Genomic DNA, 25618 nt, shown 5'->3' with positions numbered 1-25618 from the left:
AACAAAGTCTGGTTTCACCAAGTACCCATGTTTTCTGTGCATGTGGGATAGTAGGGACCGTGCTCAGCATTACACAAAGAAGGACTGGCCTGTGCTGGAGGAATTGATGCCTTGCAAAAAAAGGAACGTCATCAACGACCCTCTGGTGGACACAGACAGAATACTCTTCCCACCGCTGCACATCAAGCTCGGCTTAATCAAGCAGTTCACCAAGGCTCTGGACAAGGATGGTGACTCCTTCACTTAGTTGTGTCAGGCTTTTCCAGGATTGACCATGGAGAAGTTGAAAGCTGGCATCTTTGACGGTCCTCAGATCCGTCAGCTCATCAGAGATCCAGAGTTCGGAAACTCAATGAACGAAGTGGAACTGGAAGCGTGGAAGGCATTTGTTCTGGTAGTGAAGAACTTTCTTGGCAACAATAAGGCCAGAAACTACGCAGAACTTGTCAACAACATGCTGACTGCTTTCAGAAACTGCTTTCAGAATGTTGACAAGCTGGAAGGCGCGCAGAGGAGGGAGACCAAGATGGTCAAGGGTCTGGAAACCAAGCCTGATGAGGAACGGTTGAAGGAGCTGGGGATGTTTAGCCTAGAGAAGACTGAGATGTGATATAATAGCCACCTTCAAATATCTGAAAGACTGTCGCATGGAAGATGGAGCAAGCTTGTTTTCTGCTGCTCCGGAGGGGGGGGGTCACCCCGACCAATGAATTCAAATGAGAAGGGGATTCTGGAAGACACCAGAAAGAGCTTTATGACAGCGAGAACTGTTTGACAGTGGAAGTTGCTCCTTCAGAAACTGGTGGACTCTCTTTCTGTGGAGGTTTTGAAAACAGGCTGGATGGCCATCTGTCATGGATGCTTCAGTTGAGATTCCCACATTGCAGGGGGTTCAACTATAGGACCCTTAGAGTCCCCTTCAAACTCTGCAGGTCTATCATTCTATACTTAGGCATAAGTCTGCTTCCTACTGGAGAAATACTCTTCCTCTGAGCTATGACCTTCTTCCTAATTTCATCAGACACAACACAACACATCTGTTATCAATAGTTGGTGGATCTCATCCAAAGTCTTCTGAATGCCTCAAATGGCCAGAAGGCGCTAGATAAAGACAACCCCCTCACCTTTGAACCCCCACCCCACCCCACCCTGCAACAAGGGTCAATAAGAGGAGTCTTACTTTTGATGCCCAGGACTCCGGTCTCCTCAGCTGCCCCCTCCTTGCCTGGGGCTCCACGTGGACTGAGAGGATGATCAGGTCTGTGCGGGTACTGAAGCAAGGGGCTGCTGCTCCTCGCTTCCACTTTAACTTTCCCCCAAAAAAGGAAAACGCAAAGGCTAAGCCAGAAACCGTGAACACATCGGGAGCAGAAACAGTCCCGAGATATCAGCAAATCTTCATGGCTGGCAATGGCTCTCACATGGATGTGGCAAAAACAGCATAATAAATGGCGCAAGTGGGAATTTGTTGCCATTTAAAGGTACTGTACAATCGCATCTTGCACGCATCTAACTCTTGCAATTTCAACCTTGAAGGCTGGCTGGTTGAAATTGCACAATTTGTTTATTTTAAGAAGTGTATCTGGCAAGAGCCCCCTGCTGACCCCCCTACCCCCGTTGAGATCTAGTCTCCTGCCTGTAAGAGACCGGGACGCTCTCCTGAGATCTGGGAGAGGCTCAGGGAGTGTGGGCTGCCGGTCACTCGAAAACCTGAATGCCGCGTCCAAACAGTTTCCCTCTCACCCCCCTCCTTTCCCACTCTTTAGCGCTAAATCGGAGCGGACATCAACCCAGAGAAAACCCAAATTGCTGTTTGCTCCGACTGAGAGCTAAAGAGCAGTTTCCCCCGGGGGAAAGAAGAAGCACGAGTGTGGATAAACCCAGAGTTTACCACATTAGAGCCATGAGCCCATTTAACCTCGTCCCCTTTCACCAGGCGCAGGATTTGGCCACAGGAAACATGTCCTCCACTCAGTGGAGGGATCAGTAAACAAACTCCACAGCTTACCCACTGCAAAGATGTTCCTGTCCTTGGCCCCTGACCGGCTCCTCCTCCCGCCTCCTTCAGTCTGGCAGGTGGAAACACGACAGGAGGGAGCAGCTGAAGGGCTGGATCCGCCTTGTGCAGCAGCGTTTTCCAGGCTAGGGGCAGACAGCTCCTCATCCATGGCTTCAATTTTAACTTTGCACAGAAATAAGGAATCAGGGCCGTCTCAGACTACCAGTACCACCCCCCCAACAAACCACCAAGGTGAAATTGGGGCCCTAACACCTCGAGGGATTGAGACTCATCGGCTACCCGATGGACTCACAGCTGTCCATGGAGGCTCAGCTCAATTCTGTGTCCAGGGCAGCTGTCTACCAGCTCCACCTGGTACGCAGGATGAGACCCTACCTGTCTACAGACTGTCTCACCAGAGTGGTGCATGCTCTGGTTATCTCCTGCTTGGACTATTGCAATGCGCTCTATGTGGGGCTACCTTTGAAGGTGCCCCGGAAAATGCAACTAATCCAGAATGTGGCAGCTAGACTAGACCAAAGTGTTGGTGCTGACCTTGAAAGCCCTAAATGGCCTTGGCCCAATATACCTGAAGGAGCGTCTCCACCCCCATCGTTCTGCCCGGACACGGAGGTCCAGCGCCGAGGGCCTTCTGGTAGTTCCCTCACTGCAAGAAGCAAAGCTACAGGGAACCAGGCAGTGGGCCTTGTCGGTGGTGGCGCCCACCCTGTGGAACGCCCTCCCATCAGATGTCAAAGAGAACAACAACTGCCAGACTTTTAGAAGACATCTGAAGGCAGCCATGTTCAGGGAAGTTTTTAATGTGTGACGTTTTAATGTATTTTTAATCTTTGTTGGAAGCTGCCCAGAGTGGCTGGGGAAACCCAGCCAGATGGGTGGAGTACAAATCATAAATTAGTAAATTATTATTATTACCTTCACCTGGTTTAGCCGGCCAGTCGAGATTTTGCTTATTTGCTAATTAGTGGGCCAGAGTACTGTTCCATTTATTATTTGAGTACTGATAATGTTGTTTGCTCCTATTTATATGCCTGGCATGCTTTCTCCACCCTATGGATGTTACCTTATACGATTTCTCCCATTTCTCCGCCCCCCATGTTATTATGTATTGTACATTTTGCTTTGCTGTTAGTCACTTGGCAAATAATCTTCTGAGGCCCTCCTTCATGTGCCTCCTCCTCGAGAGGTCCGGAAGGTGGCAAAATGAGAACGGGGCCTTTTCTGCACTGGCTCCCCATTTGTGGGAATGCTCTCCCCGGGGAGGTTCACCTGGCGCCTTCATTATACACCTTTAGGCGCCTGACAAAAACGTTCCTCTTTAACCATGCCTTTGGTTGACCTGATGGGACACCCTATACCCTTTTAAAACGTGGCTCTTTTTTTGGGGGGGGGGGTGTTATTGGGTTATTGTTCTTATTTTGATTTTATATATTGTGATATTTTCTGTGAACCGCCCTGAGACCTCCAGGTATCAATCAATCAATCAAGGCATTTTAGAGCTGGAAGTGAGCCATCTAGTCCAACCCCTGCAACGCAAGGAAGTCCAGGCAAGGTGCCAGGATGGACCAGAAGGAACTGCTCGGCATCCTTAAACCCAAGCGTGTTTTTGCACTATGTTCAGACCCACCTTGGCCAAGGGGAGACCCACAGGTTCCTTCCCTCATCTTCTGCCGCAGGGCTGGCTGCCAGCTGCTGCTGGGGTTCCAGCAGGATGTGTGAGTGGGCTGGTGGACGATCAATTCCTTCAGGCACTTCAGCAGCCCTTGCAGGGGCTTCTCCTCTGCCGCCGTTTCTGAGAGAGAAGAAGAACAAGCTGCGCCGTTGTTTGGGGAAGAGCCACCAAGCCAGGCTGGGAAAGGAAGGTGAATAATAATAATAATAATTTATTTACACCTTGCCCATCTGGCTGGGTTTTCCTAGCCACTCAGGGCAGCTCCCAACAGAATATTAATAATAATAAAAAAGTGAGAAAACATCAAACATTGAAAACTTTCCTAAACAGGGCTGCCTTCAGATGTCTTCTAAAAGTCTGGTAGTTGTTTATTTCCTTGACATCTGATGGGAGGGTGTTCCACAGGGTGGGCGCCACTACCAAGAAGGCCCTCTGCCTGGTTCCCTGTAACTTGGCTTCTCGCAGGGAGGGAACCACCAGAAGGCCCTCAGCGCTGGACCTCAGTGTCCGGGCAGAACGATGGGGGTGGAGACGCACCTTCAGGTATACTGGGCCGTTTACGGCTTTAAAGGTCAGCACCAACGCTTTGAATTGTGCTTGGAAACGTACTGGGAGCCAATGTAGGTCTTTCAAGACCGGTGTTATATGGTCTCGGCGGCCGCTCCCAGTCACCAGTCTAGCTGCCGCATTCTGGATTAGTTGTAGTTTCCGAGTCACCTTCAAAGGTAGCCCCACATAGAGCGCGTTGCAGTAGTCCAAGTGGGAGATAACCAGAGCATGCACCACTCTGGCGAGACAGTCTGCGGGCAGGTAGGGTTTCAGCCTGCGTACCAGGTGGAGTTGGTAGACAGCTGCCCTGGACACAGAATTGACCTGCGCCTCCATGGACAGCTGTGAGTCCAAAATGACTCCCAGGCTGCACACCTGGTCCTTCAGGGGCACAGTTGCCCCATTCAGGACCAGGGAGTCCTCCACACCAGCCCGCCCCCTGACTCAATCACAGAAATGACTTTCTGACGGGAAGAGCTCTTCGACGGTGGAACAGGCATCACAGATCACACCCAAATGAACAGATCCGTTCCTTCATCTCAAACCTCCTCCTTCCTGAGTTTACGAACCTTGTGTGAGGCTTGGGTGCGAGTGCTTCGAAACGCCTTCTTGGCAGGCTCTCGGATCCAGGGCCTTGGGCCGTGCCGTGTCTCTCCCGGAAGAGCAGCTTGATAAAGAGGCACCAACAGATGCACCAAGAGCATCAGGCAATTCTGCTCCTCCTTCCTGCCAGGAATTTAGCAGAGGTTCATGGCCAGGATCCGCAGAGGCTTCTGCTGAAACAAAAGAAATCAAGAATGCATTGCATCAGCGTTTGGCCTGTAACTCTTTCCATCTAATGCAGCGGTTCTCAACCTGTGGGTCCCCAGATGTTGTTGAACTACAACTCCCATCACCCCTAGCTAGCAAGGCCAGAGCTCAGGGATGATGGGAGTTGTGGTCCAACAACATCTGGGGACCCACAGGTTGAGAACCGCTGCATTAGACGGAAAGAAGATAAAGTCCCGACCAGAGAAGGCAGGCAGATCAAGTGGATGGATTATGCCGAAATGGCAAAAAGGACTGGAAGAGTCAGAAATCAGGAAGACCAAAATTTTAATAAGGAATGGGAGAAATTTATGACCTATCTTAAAAGCCATTGTAAACAGTGAAAATCATTGGTAGGATTAGAATATCACTTGTACTTTCATGGTGAATTTTGGATATGACGGAGATGGAAAAGATTTAGGTTATCATAAAAGATGCAGGAGGAAATTATTAATAATAGGACCCACAAAGGGGAGGAGGAAAGTCCTAGAGATTCCTTGGGCATTCCTTTGATATGTGACTGTAAAGTTTTAATGTGAAAAATGAAATAAATAAATGTATGGGAGGAAAGGAAGTCTGGGTTCAACTCCGCTCGCTGAGAGCGGTTTGCATGGGGTAACAGGGGCATCATTTTAGGAGGTGAAACTTAATCGTTCTTCGTTTCTTCAGTGAAGGGTCTTAAAAATATGTTTCTGGGTGTGAGGAATTCAAATCTGCTATTATTTTTGTGATCAGACAACTCTACATTTGATGAAGAAGCACATTAAGCACTTTTGGAAAACCAAAGAATTTTAATTGTACCTTCTGGAAATGTCAGGTAATGCTAAATTATATAGATATATATATCCTAGAACTTCCAGTACTTGGCAATCATTTTTAATGATTTCTATGCCATTTTACACACATACCAAGCAAAACAGAAATTCAACATGCCCTAATGGGTTAATGGAGTGGGGGACCCCCAGCTCTCCTGGAACTTTTTTCACTATGCTGACACCTCTCTTATCTCTTTGAACTTTAGAGGGATAAACCTTAGGTTGCATCCAGCTTTAAGATTCCCTGCAGGGCAGCTGTGGCGTTTGTCCGGAGCCCTGGTCGTCTCACGGACTATTGACCCGTACACCACTAATCTGCTGCCACCAACGAGGTCCTCCCTGGTAAAATCACTTCAATCTCAGTCAGGTTCTCAATTAATAAAGAAGAGTGTACTTTATTTCAGACACAAACAAACTTTTACGGCTTTCCAAACGTTGTTACTCTTTACCCTCTTAGTCTTATTTTCCTCTCTCTATCTCTTCTACCTCCCCTCACTCAAGAACCCACGGCCCTAAGTGTCTCTCTGTTTCCAACTGCTTCTCCAACTGCCTTTCCCAACCAGCCAACCCACTAAAACCAACCAACTATCCACCAACAACTCTAACAAACCTCGGGCTAAACCTCCGGGACCTCCTCTGCTTGGCTCCGCCTCCCCCGCGGCAGGGCAGTCCGGAGGGTCGGTGGGCGTGGCTTGAGGAGCGGCAGCTGAGGCCACAGCCCCGTCCTCCCGCCCTCCATCATTTGTACCGTCATCGAGGATGGGGGATCCTCTCGCCGTTGTGTCTGCTGGAATGACATTAACACAAAAATGCTGGTTTGTTCCAGGATTTGCGCCAGTTTTCCCTCTCGCTACGACCATGTTAGATCCCCGGCTGTGTTAGGGCCCTAAGACAGGGGTCCTCGTGACATAGGCCCCCCAATAACAGCAGGTGAACCCATCCCTTAGTCGCTCCCTGGTGGAGTCGCCATCCCCAGACACCTCGCTTCCTTCCCTGATTTAAATCAAATTGATTTAAATTACAATTTAAATCACTAGTCAGTAAGACTTGATTTAAACCTTTTTTTTTTTTTTACAGAAAGACTCATTCTTGCTGGTATAATGTTGATACATACAACCAGAGGAAGGTTTCGATTTTGTAATAATAAATTTTACAGTTATATCAAACATCACTGATTTGGTTATACTATTAGATATACATGAGGTTATTAACTGTTTATATTTGGACAACTTTTCTGCTGTACTTCATTGGAAGGAGAGAGAAAAAATCATTTCCTTAATAACAATTAAACAATTTATTTCACTAAAGCAGGAACAAGGCCCTTTCTGCTCATGCCAACCTGGGATTTGGGAATCCTGCCCGTCTCCCTCGGTGGTGCCGGCCGGCGTGCCAGGATGGCTGGGCACGCCCAGGGTGACAGGCTCTGCCATATCTCTCTGCCGGCCAAAAGGGTGCAAGCTCTCCAGCGGAACTTCTCTTTTAACTGCAAGAACAAAGCAAATGGACGGATCAGGACCTTGCGGATCACAAAGGGATCCTTCCCTGGAACGTGACAGGGAGAGCTGACCGCAGGGTCCGATTCTGCCTTGGTCAGACCACACCGGGAGTCCTGTGTCCAGCTCTGGGCACCACAATTTGAGAAGGATGTTGACCATCTGGAAGGTGTGCAGAGGAGGGTGACCAAGGTGATCAAGGGTCTGGAAACCAAGCCTGACGAGGAACGGTCGAAGGAGCTGGGCAGGTTTAGCCTGCAAAAGAGGAGACTGAGAGGAGATATGAGAACCATCTTCAAGTATCTCAGGGGCTGTCTTATGGAGGAGGGAGCAAGCTTGTTTTCCTCTGCTCTGGAGGGTAGGACTCGAACCCATGGCTTCAAGTTACAAGAAAGTTGCAACTACACTATACACACACACACACACACACACACACACACACACACAGTGGTGCCTCGCAAGACGAAATAAATTCGTTCTGCGAGTTTTTTCGTCTTGTGAATTTTTCGTCTTGCGAAGCACGGTTTCCCATAGGAATGCATTGACGGTTTCCCATAGGAATGCATTGACGGTTTTAAGAAAAAGGCGCAAGACGTTTTCATCTTGCGAAGCAAGCCCATAGGGAAATTCATCTTGCGAAGCAACTCAAGAAACAAAAAACTCTTTCGTCTTGCAAGTTTTTCGTCTTGCGAGGCATTCGTCTTGCGAGGTACCACTGTGTGTGTATACACACACACACACATACACATATATATATATATATATATATATGAAAAAACATTGTTCAGGAGTAAGCATATCAGTATGTAACGTATGAAGCTTTGCGGGGTTAAAGAAAGAGAAAAATGGTGCAAAAAGTATAAAGGTAGAGGTAATCTACTTTAGACACAACAATTTAGAAAGAGTAAAAATTTCGAGATCTTAGAACAAATGAAGGAAGTCAATATGTGTATATGTAGGTAATGATTAGAATGATGATATGGTTTTATTTGTAGATGTGTGTTTTTGTTGTTTTTGTTTTTTGTATGTTTTTCCCCGCTTGTGTTCCCTGCCCCCTTGTTTGTCCTGTTTTATTTTGCATTCAATGTTTGCATTTTTTGTTGTAATTTTGCATTGAAAATAAAAAATTAAAAAAAGAAGGAAAGAAAGTTGCAACTAAACACCAGGAAGAATTTTCTGTCAGTTAGATGGTGCAACAGACTCCCTGGGAAGGTGGCGAACTCTCCTTTCTGGGAGGCTTTTTAGCAGAGGTTGGATGGCCATCTGCCATGAATGCTTGAGCTGACATTCCTGCATTGCAGGGGGTTGGGCTAGATGACCTCTGGTGGTCCTTTGCAACTCTACCATTCTAGGAATCCGTGAATTCGCTCACCGCTGCTGGTTGGTGCCTCCTTGGCAGGAACCTCAGCTTCCACGGTGTCTGGGGCGAGGTCTCCGGCAGCCTTCGTGTGTCCGTAGAGGAACTCTGGGATTTCGTCCACCAGCTTCATGAGAGCGCAAAGGTGGAGGCTGCTGGGATGCTCACCTGTTTGGGAAGCAGAGAGAGAAAAGTATCCGCCTTTTATTTCCACGGACAGGGAAGATGAAGTCCTCTTCAATCAGGGACACACAGCTGTGACCAGCTAGCAGCAAATTTTGATGCTGGATCTGAAAACGAGAGCTGCTTTACAATCGAGCTCCATTTATGGGGGTGAAAAGAGGATTTTCCACCAAGCCGGCCGAGATAGGGATCATCTCCCCATGCAGCATGGCTCACTCACACGAGCTGCCTACAACACTAATGTAACCCGTTCTGGGCACCCCATTTTAAGAAGGATGTTGACAAGCTGGAGAGTGTGCAACCAAGATGATCAAGCCACCCAGAGTGGCTGGGGAAACCCTGCCAGAAGGGCAGGGTATAAATAATAATAAATTATTATTATTATTATTATTATTATTATTATTATTATTATTGAAACTGAGCCTGATGAGGAACGGTTGAAGGAGCTAGGTATATTTAGCCTGGAAAAGCGGAGATATGAGAGCCATCTTCAAATATCTAAAGTCACATGGAAGATGGAGCAAGCATTTTTTCTACGCAATGGAGGGCAGGACTCGAACTCATGGCTTCAAGTTACAAGAAAGGAAATCCCAACTAAACATATAGAGAAACTGAGGGTAAGGGGCATTTGATGGTAGAACGGACTCCCTCAGAAGGCAGTCGAATCTCTTCCACTGGAGGTTTTTAAACATGAGGTGGGGGCCACCTCTCAGGGGCTCTTCAGCTGCGATTCCTGCATTGCAAGCGGGTTGGACTAGATGACCCCAGGGGAGCCCTTCCCAAGTCCCCGGTTCTGTGATTCCAACACTCCATTCCTCTTCCCACTCTTACCGTCCCGGTTGCTAGCTGGGGTCAGGCACCTCTCTCCCTCCTCACTCAGGTCCTCCAGGTCCCAGGGTCCCTCCAGCTCGGATGCATTCTCTGAAAAAAGGAACGGTTCCCCGAAAGCAGAAAGGAAAGCCTAAGGGAGCCTCCCTCAATCTGGTGGGCTTCGTATGTTTTGGACTGCAGTTCCCCTGGCACCAGTCTGGGAGGCCCCTCCATGGAGGAGCAGGTCAGTTCTGTGTCCAGGGCGGCTGTTTACCAGCTCCACCTGGTATGCAGGCTGAGACCCTGCCTGTCCGCAGACTGTCTCACCAGAGTGGTGCATGCTCTGGTTATCTCCCGCTTGGACTACTGCAATGCGCTCTACGTGGGGCTACCTTTGAAGGTGACCCAGAAACTACAACTAATCCAGAATGCGGCAGCTAGACTGGTGACTGGGAGCGGCCGCCAAGACCACATAACACCGGTCTTGAAAGACCTACATTGGCTCCCAGTACGTTTCCGAGCACAATTCAAAGTGTTGGTGCTGACCTTGAAAGCCCTAAACAGCCTCAGTTCTGTATACCTGAGGAGCATCTCCACCTCCATCGTTCTGCCCAGACACTGAGGTCCAGCTCCGAGGGCCTTCTGGCGGTTCCCTCCCTGCGATAAGCTTACAAGGAACCAGGCAGAGGGCCTTCTCGGTAGTGGCCCCCGCCCTGTGGAACGCCCTCCCACCAGATGTCAAAGAGAAAAACAACTACCAGACTTTTAGAAGACATCTGAAGGCAGCCCTGTTTAGGGAAGCTTTTAAAGTTTGGTGCATTACTGTATTTTAATATTTTACTGGAAGCCGCGCAGAGTGGCTGGGAAAGCCCAGCCAGATGGGCGGGGTATAAATAATACATTATTATTATTATTATTATTATTATTATTATTATTACTACTACTACTACTACGCCTGTCCTTTCTATGGGGCGGAGGGGGGGAGAAGAGGCTTTTAAAATAATCCTAGCACCATTTTGCTTTTTAAAAAAAGTAATAGAAGAAATCTATAATGAGGGGATATATTTGTAACTCAAGTCTCCCCCGCTGCCACCCGGCTTGGCAAAGAACCCAGCTCTGGCAGGGCCTGGTTCCCAGAAAAAGCTCCACAAAGGGAAACTACCCACAAATCGCCTCCAGGGTGGACTGAACTAGAGTTAAGACTATGGAACTCGCTGCCACTGGAGGCAGCAATGACCAACATGGATGGCTTTAAAATAGGATCCATGGAGGGGAGGGCTATTGATGGCTGCTAGCAAGGATGTCTCTGTCCCGCCTCCACAGTCAGAGGCAACATGCTTCTGAAATTCAGTTGCTGGAAACTGCAGGAGCGGAGAGGGCTCTGCGTTCGAATCCTGATTGCTGGTTTCCAACAGGGATCTGGCTGGTTGCTGGAGTCTTCCTATGTTCTTATGCTAACCTGCAAACTATGGGGTTTTTCATTATTTGAGGCTGAAACGGACCTTTGCTCTCTGGGGCTTACTTGCGAGTAGGCATTATAGACTGACCTTGGCCATGGGGAAGGGAATAGCATCATCATCATCATCATCATTTATTTATACCCTGCCCATCTGGCTGGGTTTCCCCAGCCACTCTGGGCGGCCTCCAACAGAATATTAAAATACAATAGTCTATTAAACTTTAAAAGCTTCCCTATAATGCTATTTTAAGTGATGTAGGTTTTTAATCCCTTGCCAAAAAATATTGGGAAAACAATGTTTTTCCAGCACTGTTAAAGGGTTCTGATATTGTTTGCGTTGTATTTTCTTCCACCACGGAAAAGGATTTCTTACCGCTGGCTCTGTCCTCCCCTCCAGCCCTGCCAAGTTTCTGGTCCTCAATATTTCCTTCTGGCTGATTGATGAAGGACGACAGCTCCACCGGAGGAATGGAACGGCCTGTTTGCAAAGCAGAAAGGGGGGGACCTAAGTTTGAAACTGGGAGCTCAAGCCAAGTGACACCCGAGGGTGCCAGTAAGGTTTTCTGGGACCAGGAACAATATATGTGCACTGAGGGCTCTCCGACCCACTCACAAAAGAGGACATTGCAGCGGGTTGGACTAGATGATCCTTGATACCCAATTCCAACTCTACGATTCTACGTTTCCATGACACAGAGTTTTATAAAATCCGCTCGTTTAATCTCACCGTAAACAAGCAGTCCAGTGACAATAAAGTATTTCTATTTTCTATTTCTATATGCTTTGCATCATTTGCAAATTTCTATCCCGTTTGCAGGCCGAGGGCTCAAAAATAAATAGAGCGGTACCTTGGTTCTCAAACGCCTTGGTACTCAGACAACTTGCAACCCAAATACTGCAAACCCGGAAGTGTTCCGGTTTGTGAACTATTTTTGGAAGCCAAACATGCTCCGTTTTGAGTGTTACGCTTCTGATTTGAGTGTCACACTTCTGTTTTGAGTGTTACCTTGAGGTCTGTCTGTTTTTGCTACTTATTTTGCATTTTTGTTTTTGCGGCTCTTTTTTGTTTTTGTGACTGTGGAATCCAGTTCAGCTACTGATTGATTGTGTGGCTGCAGTACATTGTTTATTGCTTTCATTTTATGGTTCAATGGTCTCGGTAGATAGTAAAATTGATGTTAAATTGCTTTTTTAGGGTTTGTTTTTAAAAGTCTGGAACGGATTAGTCCATTTTGCATTACTTTCTATGGGAAAACGCGTCTTGGTTTTGGAACGCTTTGGTTTTGGAAAGGACTTCCGGAATGGATTAAGTTTTGTTAGCCCCAAAATGGAAAATGAGTAAGGTCCCAACCAAAGAAGAATGGCAACTGAAGCTGATGGAATATGCGCAGACTTAACATATAGAATAAGAGAACAAGAAGAATATACATTTAGAGAAGATTGGAAAATGTTTATTGACTACAGTGGTACCTTGGTTTACAACCATAATCTGTTCTGGAGGTCCAGTTGTAAACCAAAACAGGTTGTAACCCAAGGCACGCTTTTGCCAATGGGGCCTCCCCCCCCAAAATTGGTTGTAATCCAAAAAGAAATGGGTCATCCAAAAAAAGGGACACGAACTTCCGGGTTTGATGTGGTTGTAATCCAAAACGGTTGTAATCCAAAGTGGTTGCAAACCAAGGTACCACTGTATATGGGAAATAACTGTGTACAACTGAAAATGCTGGCAGCATTAAGATAAATTCAGCAGTGTAAATAATTTTTGATGAATGTAATAATGGAATACAGTGGTGCCCCGCAAGACGAATGCCTCGCAAGACGGAAAACCCACTAGACGAAAGGGTTTTCCGTTTTGGAGGTGCTTCGCAAAACGAATTTCCTATGGGCTTGCTTCGCAAGACGAAAATGTCTTGCGAGTTCCTGCGGGGGTTTTTTCCTCCCCCCCCCCTTTTTCCCAAGCCGCTAAGCCGCTTATCAGCTGATCCGCTAAACCGCTAAGCCGCTTATCAGCTGATCCGCTAAGCCGCTAAGCCGCCAATAGCGCTAAGCCGCTAAGCCGCTAATGGGCTTGCTTCGCAAGACGGAAAAAAACGCAAGACGAAGAGACTCGCGGAACGGATTCTTTTTGTCTTGCAAGGCACCACTGTACTGAATGATATAGTTTTTGTAAAATATGCAGGGATTTATGATATGCAAAATGAACCATGGAAAGAGAAGAAGGGAAGTCATTGATATCTTAAGGATGTAAAAATGCGTACAGTGGACCCTCCGGATACGAATTAAATTCACTCCGGGGGTCCATCCACAACCCGTAAAGTCCATAGGCAGAGGCGCCGCTTCTGCGCACGGCGCGATTGAGCGCTTCTACACATGCACACGGCGCACAGAGCACTTCTGCGTGCACACTGTGAAACCAGGAAGTATACACTTCCGGGTTTCCCACGTTCGTAACCCAAAAGTTACGTATCCAGAGCGGTACGTAACTTGAGGGCCACCTGTACTTTAAATTGTAAAACAGAAAATTTAATAAAAATGAAAGAGAATGTCCAGCCGGATTGGGCCCTCCCACACAACCAGTTTCAGTGGGTCCCAAAATCCATTATATAATGGTGGGGGTGCGGGTGTTCTGCTTTTCTCTGTATCCTGCGGGACACAGGGGCCACCCCAAAATAAGGGGGCAGAGTGGCCCTCTCTACAAGGGCAACAGTGGCGCGCCAGGCCTTACCCACGGAAAGAAGCAATGTGAAATTCTCCAGCATCACTTCCTGGTGCAGATCCTTCTGCCACCCGTCCAGCATGGACCACTCCTCGCGGGAGAAGCTGACAGCGACATCCTCAAAGGTCACCTCCTGCCACAGCGCATCAACCGGGGTGGAGGTCTGTGGGATAACCAAGATGCGTAAGTCGAATGGATGCATGAAGGGGTTAAAACCATAGAGTAAGGTGTCCTGCCAGGCTCAGCGAATATACCCACTTCCCCTCACCTTGGGGAGGAACCAGGTAATCAGGTCTTTGCTCCCTCCTCAGTCTCCCCAAGAAGCTCAACCTGGGAAGCAGTTCAAGCTGGTTGCTCCAAGCTCAGGCCGCATGGCTCTCACAAGCCACTCTTGAGTCTCTACACCAATAACCAATAGCTGTCAATAGCTCTCTCCTCCATCAAGCTGAGCAGCTGATCGGCAAGCGATCGGGAGGGAGATAAGGGACTCTAGGGATAAAGGAGGCTGCCTGGGAGTGGGGAGGTAAAGACAGCAAACTTGCAAAGGGGAGAAACAGGAAGACTAAAGCAATAAGGAGAGAAATTAGAAGAAAAGGAGGAGCAAAAAACTGCTCCAGCTAAGGAAAAGACACTAAGGCAAACAAGAGGGAAGGGAGTGTTGAAAGGAGGCAGCTGATCGGTGGGATTGGGAGAGAGATAAGGGATGCTAGATATAAAGGAGGCTGCCTGGGAGGGAGGAGGATTTTTGCATTGGGTCACCCCAAACTCACCATCAGATCACATGCCTGTGGCCACAGCATGAACCACAAAAATCATACATCCACTGTTTCGTTCAGAATGGGGTTTTTTTCTTATTTTCCTCCTCTGAAAACTAGGTGCGTCTTATGGTCAGGTGTGCGAAAAATGCAGTATCTCTCTGTGCCCACTTGTGAGCCAAGGGCTGCTTAGTGTATCAGAGCTACACCTTATCAGAGCTACAAGTTACATTTTGCCAGAGTCTTGCATCTATGGCAGAGGTCGGCAAGGTTTACTGGGCATGCGCTGGATCACTCCCATGGAGATCCTCTGTGGACCGGACTGGCACAGCGCAACACCGGAAATCACATCTGCACATGTCCGCGGCGCCGGAAATCGCTTCTGCGCATGCCCAGACGCCAAAAATCGTGCCTGTGCAGGTGCGATTTCCGGCGTCTGGGCATGTGTAGAAGCGATTTTCAAAGCCACAGAAGAGAGTCCCCACGCCGCACTGTGCTGGTTTAGAGCAGTGCGCAGGGACTCGCCAAGCGGGCGGTTCAGTTCAGGAGCAGCTCGAGGGCCAGTTAAATGGCCTCCATGGGCTGCTTCCGGCCCATGGGGCTTAGGTTGCCGACCCCTGATCTACGGCCTTCAGCAAGGGAACATTCTGCCCCATAGCTCCTGAACAGATTAACCATGTGCTGAGTGGGACCTTCTTTCACCAGTCCTGAATCTCCCAGGCTTCAGCTTCACAGGTGTCCACGAGTCACGAAAGAGTAACTTTTTCACTGTGTCTTTCTGTAAACTTCTATTATGTCACCTGAGCAAGCGCCCCAAATGCCAGCGCAAGGCGACGAGATCCGAGCAGACGGGTTCTGCCTCCCTGGCGTGATTAGAGAAGGCAACCTGTTATCAATCGAAATAGCAAATGTGTCCGCAAGGATGGAAGACGGTCGTTGGCAGGCCAATTCTTCCGCGGGCGGCTCAATCCCCACATCATCCCTCCTGACAGGTTTTCAAAGCTGCCAGTCCCCATCAAAAGCTCCCCTGCAGGAAACAACCGCTGGTCCAGAGGCTCCGCAGTCCAGGAATTAAGCCAACAGTTGGGAACTTGGGGGGGGGGCAAGGCGTTTCACCGCCACCTCCCTTCCTGCCACCTGCGTCGCCCACAGGAACTGGCAGAGCTTTGCCAGGTAAAAGACCACCTGTTGGAAATGCCAGCCCTTTAAACAGAGCATCCATCCTTTGAGTGGCAAAGACAGGGGCATCTGGAGGGGCCAGGAGGGACACAAATTTATCTAATTTATATCTTGACAATTGGTTATGGTTCCCCAATTGTCGCGGTCTGCAAAGCTTCACCCCAATGTTACATCGTTTGGTACCCGCCTGCAAGACGGACAACGCACCGCGATAGCCATGCGCTTCTTAAGACAGCTGCTGCTTGTTTAGCATTGCATGCGCCCCCTTCTACAAAAATAATAATAATACCCCAATTCCACCTTGGAGCCTCTGCCAGCGCTCAAGACGCAGCCAGGAGTTTGCGCTGCAGCCTAGCGACTGCTTCGCTGGCTGATGCCTGCTGACGTCTCCCCCCGAGCTCATTTCCCATCTCCCTGGGGACGGCACACGGCTGATTTGAGGGCTGACGCATCCTGGCACACCATAGGTAGCATTCTCAGTTCTGAGGAGTCACTTTGTCGAGGTCTTAATTCCAGGAACCTCTTTGGCTCAGGTCCCGGTGCCCTCATCGCCTAAGGGTGACACCTAACGCGCGAAGATCAGCCAAGGAACTGCGTGTTTTGATTGCAAGGGGCACAGGATGACAGCCTTTTCTCTCTCACCTGCGGATCTTAGAAAACCGGGGAGAAATCTGCCCCAAAGGTCCTACGCCCAGCCCCGCTCTTTGGGGGCAAGGGGTGAGGGAGGAGGAGAAAGGTCTAGCAGCCAGGTGAGCTGTCCACCTCTTTGCAATAATTCAGCAGTATAATAAACAGAAATCTGCCCTTATTCCCTTATCGGGGACACAAGAGCCCTTGTAGAGCCCTTTGCAGGTTCTCCATCGGTCGGAGAAAAGAACAGAGGCCAACCAGAGAATATTGAGAAGCAAGGCAGCTCGTAAGCCTGATCTTTATTGAACTGTTGCAACAGGGTGCTCCCCTATCATGCAGGAAAGGAGGAGGACCTTGAACAAAGGTGTGTCCGCCCTTATATGGACATTTTAAATTGCCCGCCCTGGAGTTCAAGACCACTCCCAGACACATCAGGGAAGAGCGGTCTACAACAGAAATCTGAGTGCGTTGTTTACCTCCTGTCTGGCAGGTTAACTGTTAATGCTTATTTGACTGGATACCCTGGGGAGCCTGGCCAGTCTTTTGTAATGTTAAATGCTTAGTTCCTGGGCCAGGTCACAGGCTCACACCCTACCCATATCTTAAATGTGCCCTTAAGACAGGATTTGTGAGGAAAGAGACAATTGGGGGGGGGGTCCCACTTTGACCTTGCAGAGAAATAATTGAGGTCAATTTGTTCAAGACGTTTATTCTGTGGGGTTTTCAGACATGTGATTTATATATTTATGTACATGTTTGCTTGGTACATTTATGAACATTTACTACATACCTAAGACCTCACTGGAAGGACAGATCCTGAAGCTGAGGCTCCAAGACTTTGGCCACCTCATGAGAAGAGAAGACTCCCTGGAAAAGACCCTGATGCTGGGAAAGATGGAGGGCACAAGGAGAAGGGGACGACAGAGGACGAGATGGTGGGACAGTGTTCTCGAAGCTCCCAGAATGAGTCTGACCAAACTGCGGGAGGCAGTGGAAGACAGGGGTGCCTGGCGTGCTCTGGTCCAGGGGGTCACCAAGAGGCGGACACGACTGAACGACTATACAACAACAAGACCTCAAAATTCTTATAACAGCAGCAATTCAAGAACAGCCGGATCCGGTCAATAGCCCATCTAGTCCTGCATCCTGTTCTCATAGTGGCCACAGAGAAACCTGCAAGCATCTAAGCCCAAGAGACCCCTCTGGGATTTCCAGAAACAGATATTCAGAAACATCGCTGTCTCCAACTCTGGCTAGTTGCCGTACATAGCCCTCTCTTCCTCCACAAATCTGTCTCCTTTAAAGCCATTCAAGTTGATGGGCATCCCTGCATCCTGTGGGAGGGAGTTCCACAGGCTGCCTGCATGAAAAAGTGCTTTCTCTTATACAGTGGTACCTTGGGTTAAGTACTTAATTCATTCCGGAGTTCCTTTCTTAACCTGAAACTGTTCTTAACCTGAAGCACCCCTTTAGCTAATGGGACCTCCTGCTGCCGCCACACCGCCGAAGCACAATTTCTGAAGCAAAGTTCTTAATCTGAGGTACTATTTCTGGGTTAGCGGAGTCTGTAACCTGAAGCATATGTAACCTGAAGCATGTGTAACCCAAGGTACCACTGTATTGAATTTTGAATTCAGTTGCACCAGCCATTTTTTTATTTATTGCATCTATATCCCAACCTTTCTTCCATGGAGCCCAAAGGTGACACACAGGATTCCTCTCCCTCCCCATTTTATCCTCAGAACAACCCTGTGAGGTAGGTTGGGCCGACAGTGAGTGACTGGCCCAAGGCTTCATAGCGGAGTGTGGCCCTAGTCCAACACTCTGCCCACTGCACCGCACTGTCCCGTAATTTAACCATTCCAAACCACTCCAACTCTGGAAAGATCAGCTACAGGCAGCTAGTGATCTCCACAGAAACCTGGGCAGATCTGTCGCTAGCCGTTTCTCGCAAATCAGGAACAGTTACCAGGTGGGGCAGAAATAGTTTGCATCAGTCGTCAGCTGGCAATCTTGAGCCCGGTTAGTCAAAAAGCTGGCCCTTTTGTACACAAACACACCGCAGCAAAGTTTTCCCCATCTGTCGCTCCCCCTTTTTAACAAGCGATTGTTTTAACAAGGGTAATAAGTTGCTGGGGCAAAAGTATCCCCTTAAATTCCCGAGAAATTGTGGCTCTGTGATGCCCATTTTAAAGCAACCTTGGAAAAGCTCCAGAATTCAGGTTTTGCAAAGAAGCCAAATGTCCATCACACAAAAACGACAAGGAAAAACTAGCCTCTGTCTTGGTGGGATTCTTGCAATCGGAGACACACATTTTGCACAACCCAACTATCAAAGGAATCCACCGTCCCTGGGGTGAAAGGCTGGAGTTCACTGAGAGGCGACCTGCCTTCTACTCATCAACCGAGGGCTGATTTTTAACCTAAGAGGGGCTGGGGGTCAAATCTCTCTGGAAGCTGCTTTCTTTGATGGGGAAACCGTTTCCTGCAACCTCAAGTGCACAGGCAACAGCTGCAATGAGGCAAAGGCTCTCTGTACATGCTCAGACATGCTCTGGCATGCGTTGTAACTGCATTTGTTTGGTGATGAAATTGGCTCCCAGGCTACCTCTGGTGGAGTTTGGAACAGGTCCCGGCTTTGACAGCAGGCCTTGGCATAGCTCAGTCAACCTGTCAAGAAAATGCATAACGAACCCAAAGAAAACTGTGATTGCAATTGCTGCACAGGACGGGGCTGGACTAGATGACCCCCTGGTCCCCTTCTGACTCCGCAATTCTATGATTCTGTGAAAAGCAGGCCAGGAAAGAAAAAGGACTCCCAGGGGGTAGTAGGGGCAACATGGAAGAAGTTTATAACATTATGCACGGCAGGGAACAAAGTTTTTCTTCCTCTCTCAGAACACTCAAACATGTGGGCAAAAGTGGGATATAAATGCAACGGATAATTAAAAATAAAAATGTTGCTGGACGGCAGCACTCCTTATCCTCAAGCGGCTCAGCCGACGGTCAGCGAGGATGGGACATCTGGGGGTCCAAGGTTGAAGAGCAGCTGTCTCAGAGCATTGTCCTGAGCAGGTTTACTCAGAAGCAAGCCTCTCTGTGGCCAATGGGGCTTATAGCTGTCACCACAATCCTGCTTGCTCAGGAGTAAATCGCACTGAGCTCCAGGGAACCCCATCTTCGGGTATCAGTGGGGAAACAGACCAAACTAGCCCAGTCGGAACAGAAAAGCACAACTCCATCATGCTACAGGGTTGGTTGGTTTGTTAACGAGAAAAAAATTTGAGGAGACCAGAGATTTAATGGGACGCAGGTTCAGATCCAGCACAGAACCATCCCGTAAAGAACATAATGCAGTACTTCCCCAACCTTTTTCAGCCACCAGCCCCTGGCTCCATAAACTCATTCCCAATGCCTCACACCCTACCCTTTTAAAAAAAACACGATTCAGAATTGCAGTTTGCAAAACCCACAAAGGAAGACAACAACACCACAACATTCCGACGAGCAACGCTTAATTGCGCATTCATCCAAAATCCAATTTAAGCTATGATGTTTAAATAATGCAACAAAGCTGATGCCTGGGAGGGATTCCCTGGGGGGGGGGGGGGCTTCCAGCTCTACGATGAGTTTGATCCGCTGAGACCAGCTTTCGGGAGTCTGGTAGCCACTTAAACATTAAATCTCCAGCGCCTCCCTCCTGCCCCCTTTAAAGGAAAAGGTAAAGGGACCCCTGACCATTAGGTCCAGTTGTGGCCGACTCTGGGGTTAGGGCACTCATCTTGCTTTACTGGCCGAGGGAGCTGGCATACAGCTTCCGGGTCATGTGGCCAGCAGGACTAAGCCACTTCTGGCGAACCAGAGCAGCGCACGGAAATGCCGTTTACCTTCCCGCAAGAGTGGTACCTATTTATCTACTTGCACTTTGACGTGCTTTCGAACTGCTAGGTGGGCAGGAGCAGGGACCAAGCAACAGGAGCTCGCCCCGTCGCGGGGAGTCGAACCGCCGACCTTCTGATCGGCAAGCCCAAGAGGCTCTGGGGTTTATCCCACAGCGCCCCCCCATGTCCCTGCTGCCTCCCTAAGTCATCCTATCCGACTGGGGGGGACGCACTGCCCACTTTGCAAACCACTGATGCAGTAGATGACAGAAGCTAATCCCACACCAAGTCAGACCGAGAGCCAAGAGCCGAGACTTACCCTAATGCGAAGGCCAGATGGACGGGTGGGGAGGAACACAGGCAGCCTGCTCAGGTGGGATCCATCAGAGACCGACACCTAAAGAAGGATCCCTTCATTCAGACTGCCACTCACCCAGGGTGCCTGTCAATTTTCAGTTGGCAAGGGGTGAACTCATCCGTCCCAGGGAATCGGGAATTTTTTTCCTCCTTCTTGCTAGCAAATTACATAATCACCTCCTTGAGGGCTGTCTCATCTTCTCTGGAGGCAGAACCCCATTAATTAACAGCACAGACTCACACCACAGCCAAGACGAGGGGGAAAAACCTCAGTCATGCACAGGATTGGTAGGGAGCTTGCCAAATCGGCCAGAATCGAGCCCGGATGCCGGAAGGGAGAGCACGCCATCCGAAGTACCGGCAAGACTCGGATGCACTCAATCCTAAGGCCGTGTTCTGTTGCAAGGGGCGAGATCTAGAAGGGAAGCAGGAGATCCTATGCCAGCTTCCTCCAAAGACTCGCTCTGCAAGGCATGGTTTCTCTGCTTCAGTTGCCCGTCTGTGAAATGGGCACGGCCGACTGGACCGGGCTCTCCTGAGGCTGGCTGTTGTGCAGGTGCTCTTTGTAAATGAATATAAGGATGCTTCCGGACAACCTGTTTAACTGGACGTTAATCCTGATTCCTTTACAAGAGAGATTAGTTGGCCTTGGCTACGGAATGAGCATCACGAACATAAGAAAAGCCTCCCTCCTCTTCCAGACCAGATGTTATGAGAGAGGGAAGGGAAACTGTTCTGGGCCCACTTTCTCCAGGCCACACCTGATCTTAGAAACTCCCATCATTGTTGCCTCTTCCTCGTCTTTCCTCTAAACTAGGACATCCCCAAGGCTGCGGCCACCGGGTTTGTCTGTCGGGGTTCTGGGTCAAAGCAAGTGCCCCCTCCCCATTCTCCCCCCAATTCCTTTTCAGAAAGGAGTCCAATTTTGGGGGGGAAACGGATTTGCTGTGTGAGTCTTCCCAATCCACAACAACTGCACAACTTGCAGGTGCCCATTTGCTCTTGACTCCTGACCGGAAACATCGTCTGGAAGCCCCAGTAAGTCATTTTAGCTGAGGCTCAAAGCGCTTCCACACTGATCACGCCAACATTTTATCACAAGCACAGGCTTCCATCGTGCGCACTATTTCCTGCCCAGTTTTAGGACCATCATCCTCACAGAGGTGAGGTCTGCAATTGTGGCAAACGTTCACACAGCCTATCAAACGTGGTTGAGTTTCAAACCCGCTTTGAAAACAAGTACCTTCCACATGAATCATGAGAACCGGCTCCTTAGGATCAGAATATTTTTTTAATGGTTTTTAAAATGCCCAGGACTGTACCGCAGCGCTTCAGGGGCACAGACAAGCAGCCCAACCAGTGTAGAATAGAGCCTATGCCATCTTTCAGAATTACACAGAACTCCTTGTCAGAATCTGCATTCTATCTAATTCCATCCAACTGGGAAACTTGCAAATTCCTACATGCCTAGAATTTGGGTCATTTTTAAAAAGAAGAAGAAGCAAACACTCTTATACGGTTTGACTGTACCTATTAAAGAGATTCAACGCTTTCTTCTTAGCTGTACTGAACCCACACATAAGAACAGCATATATTTTAATTTGTTTCTTTCATTTATAGGACACCTTTTCCTCCAAGGAGCTCAAGATGTAGTTATTCCCCTCATCATTTAACCTCCAGAACAACCCTGTGAGATAGGTTAGGCTGACAGACAGAGGGAGCGACTGGCCGCAGGTCACCTAGTGAGCCTCATCATGGAGTCAGGATTCGAACCCTGGACTCTCAGATCCCAGTCTGACCTGCTTACCATTATGCCACATGTACTGACTGCGGTGCCTAACTGGGGTTTAATTCTCTGGAGACCTCCCGTACCAAAGAGGCAGTCTGGTGCAGTGGTTAGAGTGTCAGACTGGGATCTGGAAGACCAGGGTTCAAATTTCGACTCAGCTGGTAAGCTCACCTGGCTGCTGTCTCTCTGCCTGACCTACTGCACAGGGTTCTTGTGAGGGGGGAACCATCAGGAGCTACCTATTAGGGATAGCTCAGCTGGCAGAGCATGAGATTCTGAATCTCAAGGTCATGGGTTCGAGTCCCATGTTGATTCCTGCATTACGGCGGGTTGGGCTGGATGATCCCTGGGGTCCCTCCCAAATCTATGATTCCAGGTCAGTTGTGAAGCTTCTCTGCCTGGTCAAACCTGACGGCATCTCAGGCTAAAACTAAGACTCTGAAGACCCGGAGAACACTTGTTGCCAGCCGGATCTGCCTCGCAGGGTTGTTGTGGGGGCTAAATGAGGACTGAGACCCGGGTTCAAATCACCCCACCTGGCCAGGACGCTCCCTGGGGGCTCCCTTGGGCCACTAGCCTGACCCACCTCGCAAGGTTGTTGTTGCGAGGATAACACGGGGAGAACCACGCGCGCCCCCGGGAGCTCCTTGGAGGAGAAAGCGCGCTATGAATGTAATATATAAGAGGCGACGAGGTTTTTGCAAGGGAACGAAGGAGACCCTCTGCAGGTGAGGGACCCCCGCCAGCCTCCGCCTCCAACACCCGGCGCAACAACGCCGAAGTTTCCCCCCGGGCTCGGCTCGGGGAGCAGCGCTGCTCCCCCCGCGGCTCCCCTTCGCCCTCCCGGCTCTCTCTGCCGCCCATTGGGGACCCCCCTCACCGGCCAAGTCCGGAGCGCCGGTGGAAGTTGCATGCATGCATGCATGCAGGGCGCCGCGTTGCAATTGCCTTGCACTGCACTCCATGCAACGTCTGCACGCATGCATTGCCTTGCACGCCCGCAAAGGGGTCCCCCCCGCGGTCCGATGCGTCCCCTCCGGCGCGGATGCAGCATTGCAAAAATAAAAAATAAAACAGACGCAGCCCTACCTGGGGGGCAGCCTCCGCCTCCGCCGCTCCGCCTCCGCGGGGATCCCCGGGCTCCATCCTGCTGGCCGATCTCCGCGGGGGCGCAGGCAGGCTGCGCGGGGTCTGCGCGGAAGAGCCCCTGCCCGCCCGGCCGCCGCCGCCGCCGCGCTCATTCCATGGCCGGGAGAAGAGAGCTTCAAACAAAACGCCCGGCGCAAGCCCGGCCCGCCAGGCCACGCTGGGAAACGTAGTTCGCGCACCCCGCGCGGGCGCGGAGCCCAAGGGCGAGGGGACTACGGATCCCGGCAGCCCCCGCGCCGGGGACGGAGGGGGAGAGGCCGGGCGGAGGGATGGATGGATGGACGGGTGGGCGAGGGAGTGAGTGAGTGGCAGCCGCCAAGCCTTGGCCGAGAGCCCGGGAGGCGCAGCCAGGAAGGGCCTCCCCGGAGGAGGAGGAGGAGGAGGGAGGCGCAGAGCGGGAGGGAGGGAGGGAACCCCAGGGGTCATCTAGTCCAACCCCCCCCCCCCAAAAAAAAATTGCAATGCAGGATTCAAAGCCAGTGCCGGATTTACGTATAAGCTAAACAAGCCATAGCTTGGGGGTCCTCAAAAAATGTAAAGGGGGAAAATGGATGTGCATTTCCAAAATATAAGATAAAATGCAAATAAAATAAAAGCTACATCCAGCAATAGTGTTTTGTGTTGTGCAGGCTCCTGTGGTGTAAGGAATGGGTCCTGTCTGCTCCCTAAAATATCACTGGTTTACTATTATTATTTCATGTTACAGCAAATCTCTAGAGACTTTGTAAACGGTGTTTCTAAAGGAATTTTTGTTCTTGCCCAAATGCTAATGTGTTTGCATTCTTAAGTTTGTTATGAATAAAAAATCCTTTTAAGTTAGAGCTTAATCATTATTTCACTACAGTATTAATATACTTCTTCGTAATTGTATTTCACTATTAATATACTTCTTCTTAATTGTATTTCAGTTCAACAATTAGCCTGCTCCCTAAAATATCACTGGTTTGCTCCTTTCTATATATGGGGTGCCTACATTCTGCATGGACTGGTTGCACGGCAACATGTGCAAATGGCTTGAGGTACCTATCAGGTCCATAAATGACCATATAGCATATATTCAACACAAAAAACAGCGACAATTTTTTTGTTGACAAAGGACAGCTAGACATAGAAAGGGCCCCATTACCTTCAGGAGCTGAGGGCCTCTTCAAACCTCAATCCGGCCCTGGTCAATTGTAGAATCTGACAGGTGGCTTGTCCAAGCTCTTGTTTAAAAAACTCCAGTGAATCATGGGATTGTAGCACTGTAGAGTGGTGAGGGACTCCTAAGGGTCATCTAGTCCAACCCCACCCCCCGCAATGCAAGAATCACAGCCAAACAATACCAGACAGGTGGCAGTCTACTTAGAAATGAATCATAGAACTGTAGACTTGGAAGGGACACCCCTGGGTCATCCAGTCCAACCTGCTGCCATGATGCAGGAATCGCAACCAGCACATCCCTGAAAAGATGGCCATCCAAACTCTTTGCTTCAAAACTTCCGAGGAATCGCGGAATCGTTGAAAAGTAAGAGTTGGAAGGGTCCCTCAAAGGGCATCTAGCTCAACCCCCTGCGATGCAGAAATGACAGAGGAAGCATCCAGGGTAGGTGGCTGTCCAGCCTCTGCTTAAAGAGGAAGGGGACTCCGCCATTTTCTGAGGGAGTCCCTTCCACTACTGTCGATGAGCTCAGAAACTTCTTCCTGATGTTTAGCCAGAATCTCCTTGTCATTCCAATCCACGGGTTCGAGTCCTACCCTCCAGAGCAGGAGAAAGCAAGCTTGCTCCTTCCTCCATGTGACAGCCCTTGCGATATTGGAAGACGGCTCTCATATCTCCTCTCAGACGCCTCTTTCCCAGGCTAAATGTACCCAGGGCTCCTTCAACCGTTCCTCATCAGGCTTAGTTTCCAGACCCTGAGTCATCCTGGGTGACTGGAACGTTCCTTGGAGGTTTCTAAGCAGAGGCTGGATGGCCATCTGTCAGGGGTGCTTTAGCTCAGGCATGTCCAACAGGT

The 25618-nt window shown here is 49.4% G+C and overlaps 1 protein-coding gene across 1 annotated transcript in view; it reads right to left on the bottom strand.

The window, feature by feature from the left end:
• LOC310661358 (uncharacterized protein) overlaps positions 1-24046 on the bottom strand; it is a 49753-nt gene extending 25707 nt beyond the window's left edge. Inside the window, 11 exon segments of the mRNA XM_083407207.1 lie at positions 1083-1309; positions 2009-2182; positions 3648-3869; positions 4811-5017; positions 6474-6650; positions 7203-7346; positions 8729-8881; positions 9728-9817; positions 11539-11643; positions 13891-14044; positions 23562-24046. Coding sequence (XP_083263333.1) covers positions 1083-1309; positions 2009-2182; positions 3648-3869; positions 4811-5017; positions 6474-6650; positions 7203-7346; positions 8729-8881; positions 9728-9817; positions 11539-11643; positions 13891-14044; positions 23562-23618 — 1710 coding nt within the window. The 5' untranslated portion in view covers positions 23619-24046.
• Positions 24047-25618: the final 1572 nt, after the last annotated feature.

The sequence above is a fragment of the Podarcis tiliguerta genome (assembly GCF_965153285.1).
Source record: "Podarcis tiliguerta genome assembly, chromosome: 12".
NCBI classification, from domain to species: domain Eukaryota; kingdom Metazoa; phylum Chordata; class Lepidosauria; order Squamata; family Lacertidae; genus Podarcis; species Podarcis tiliguerta.
This window is presented reverse-complemented; position numbering and strand designations above follow the sequence as displayed.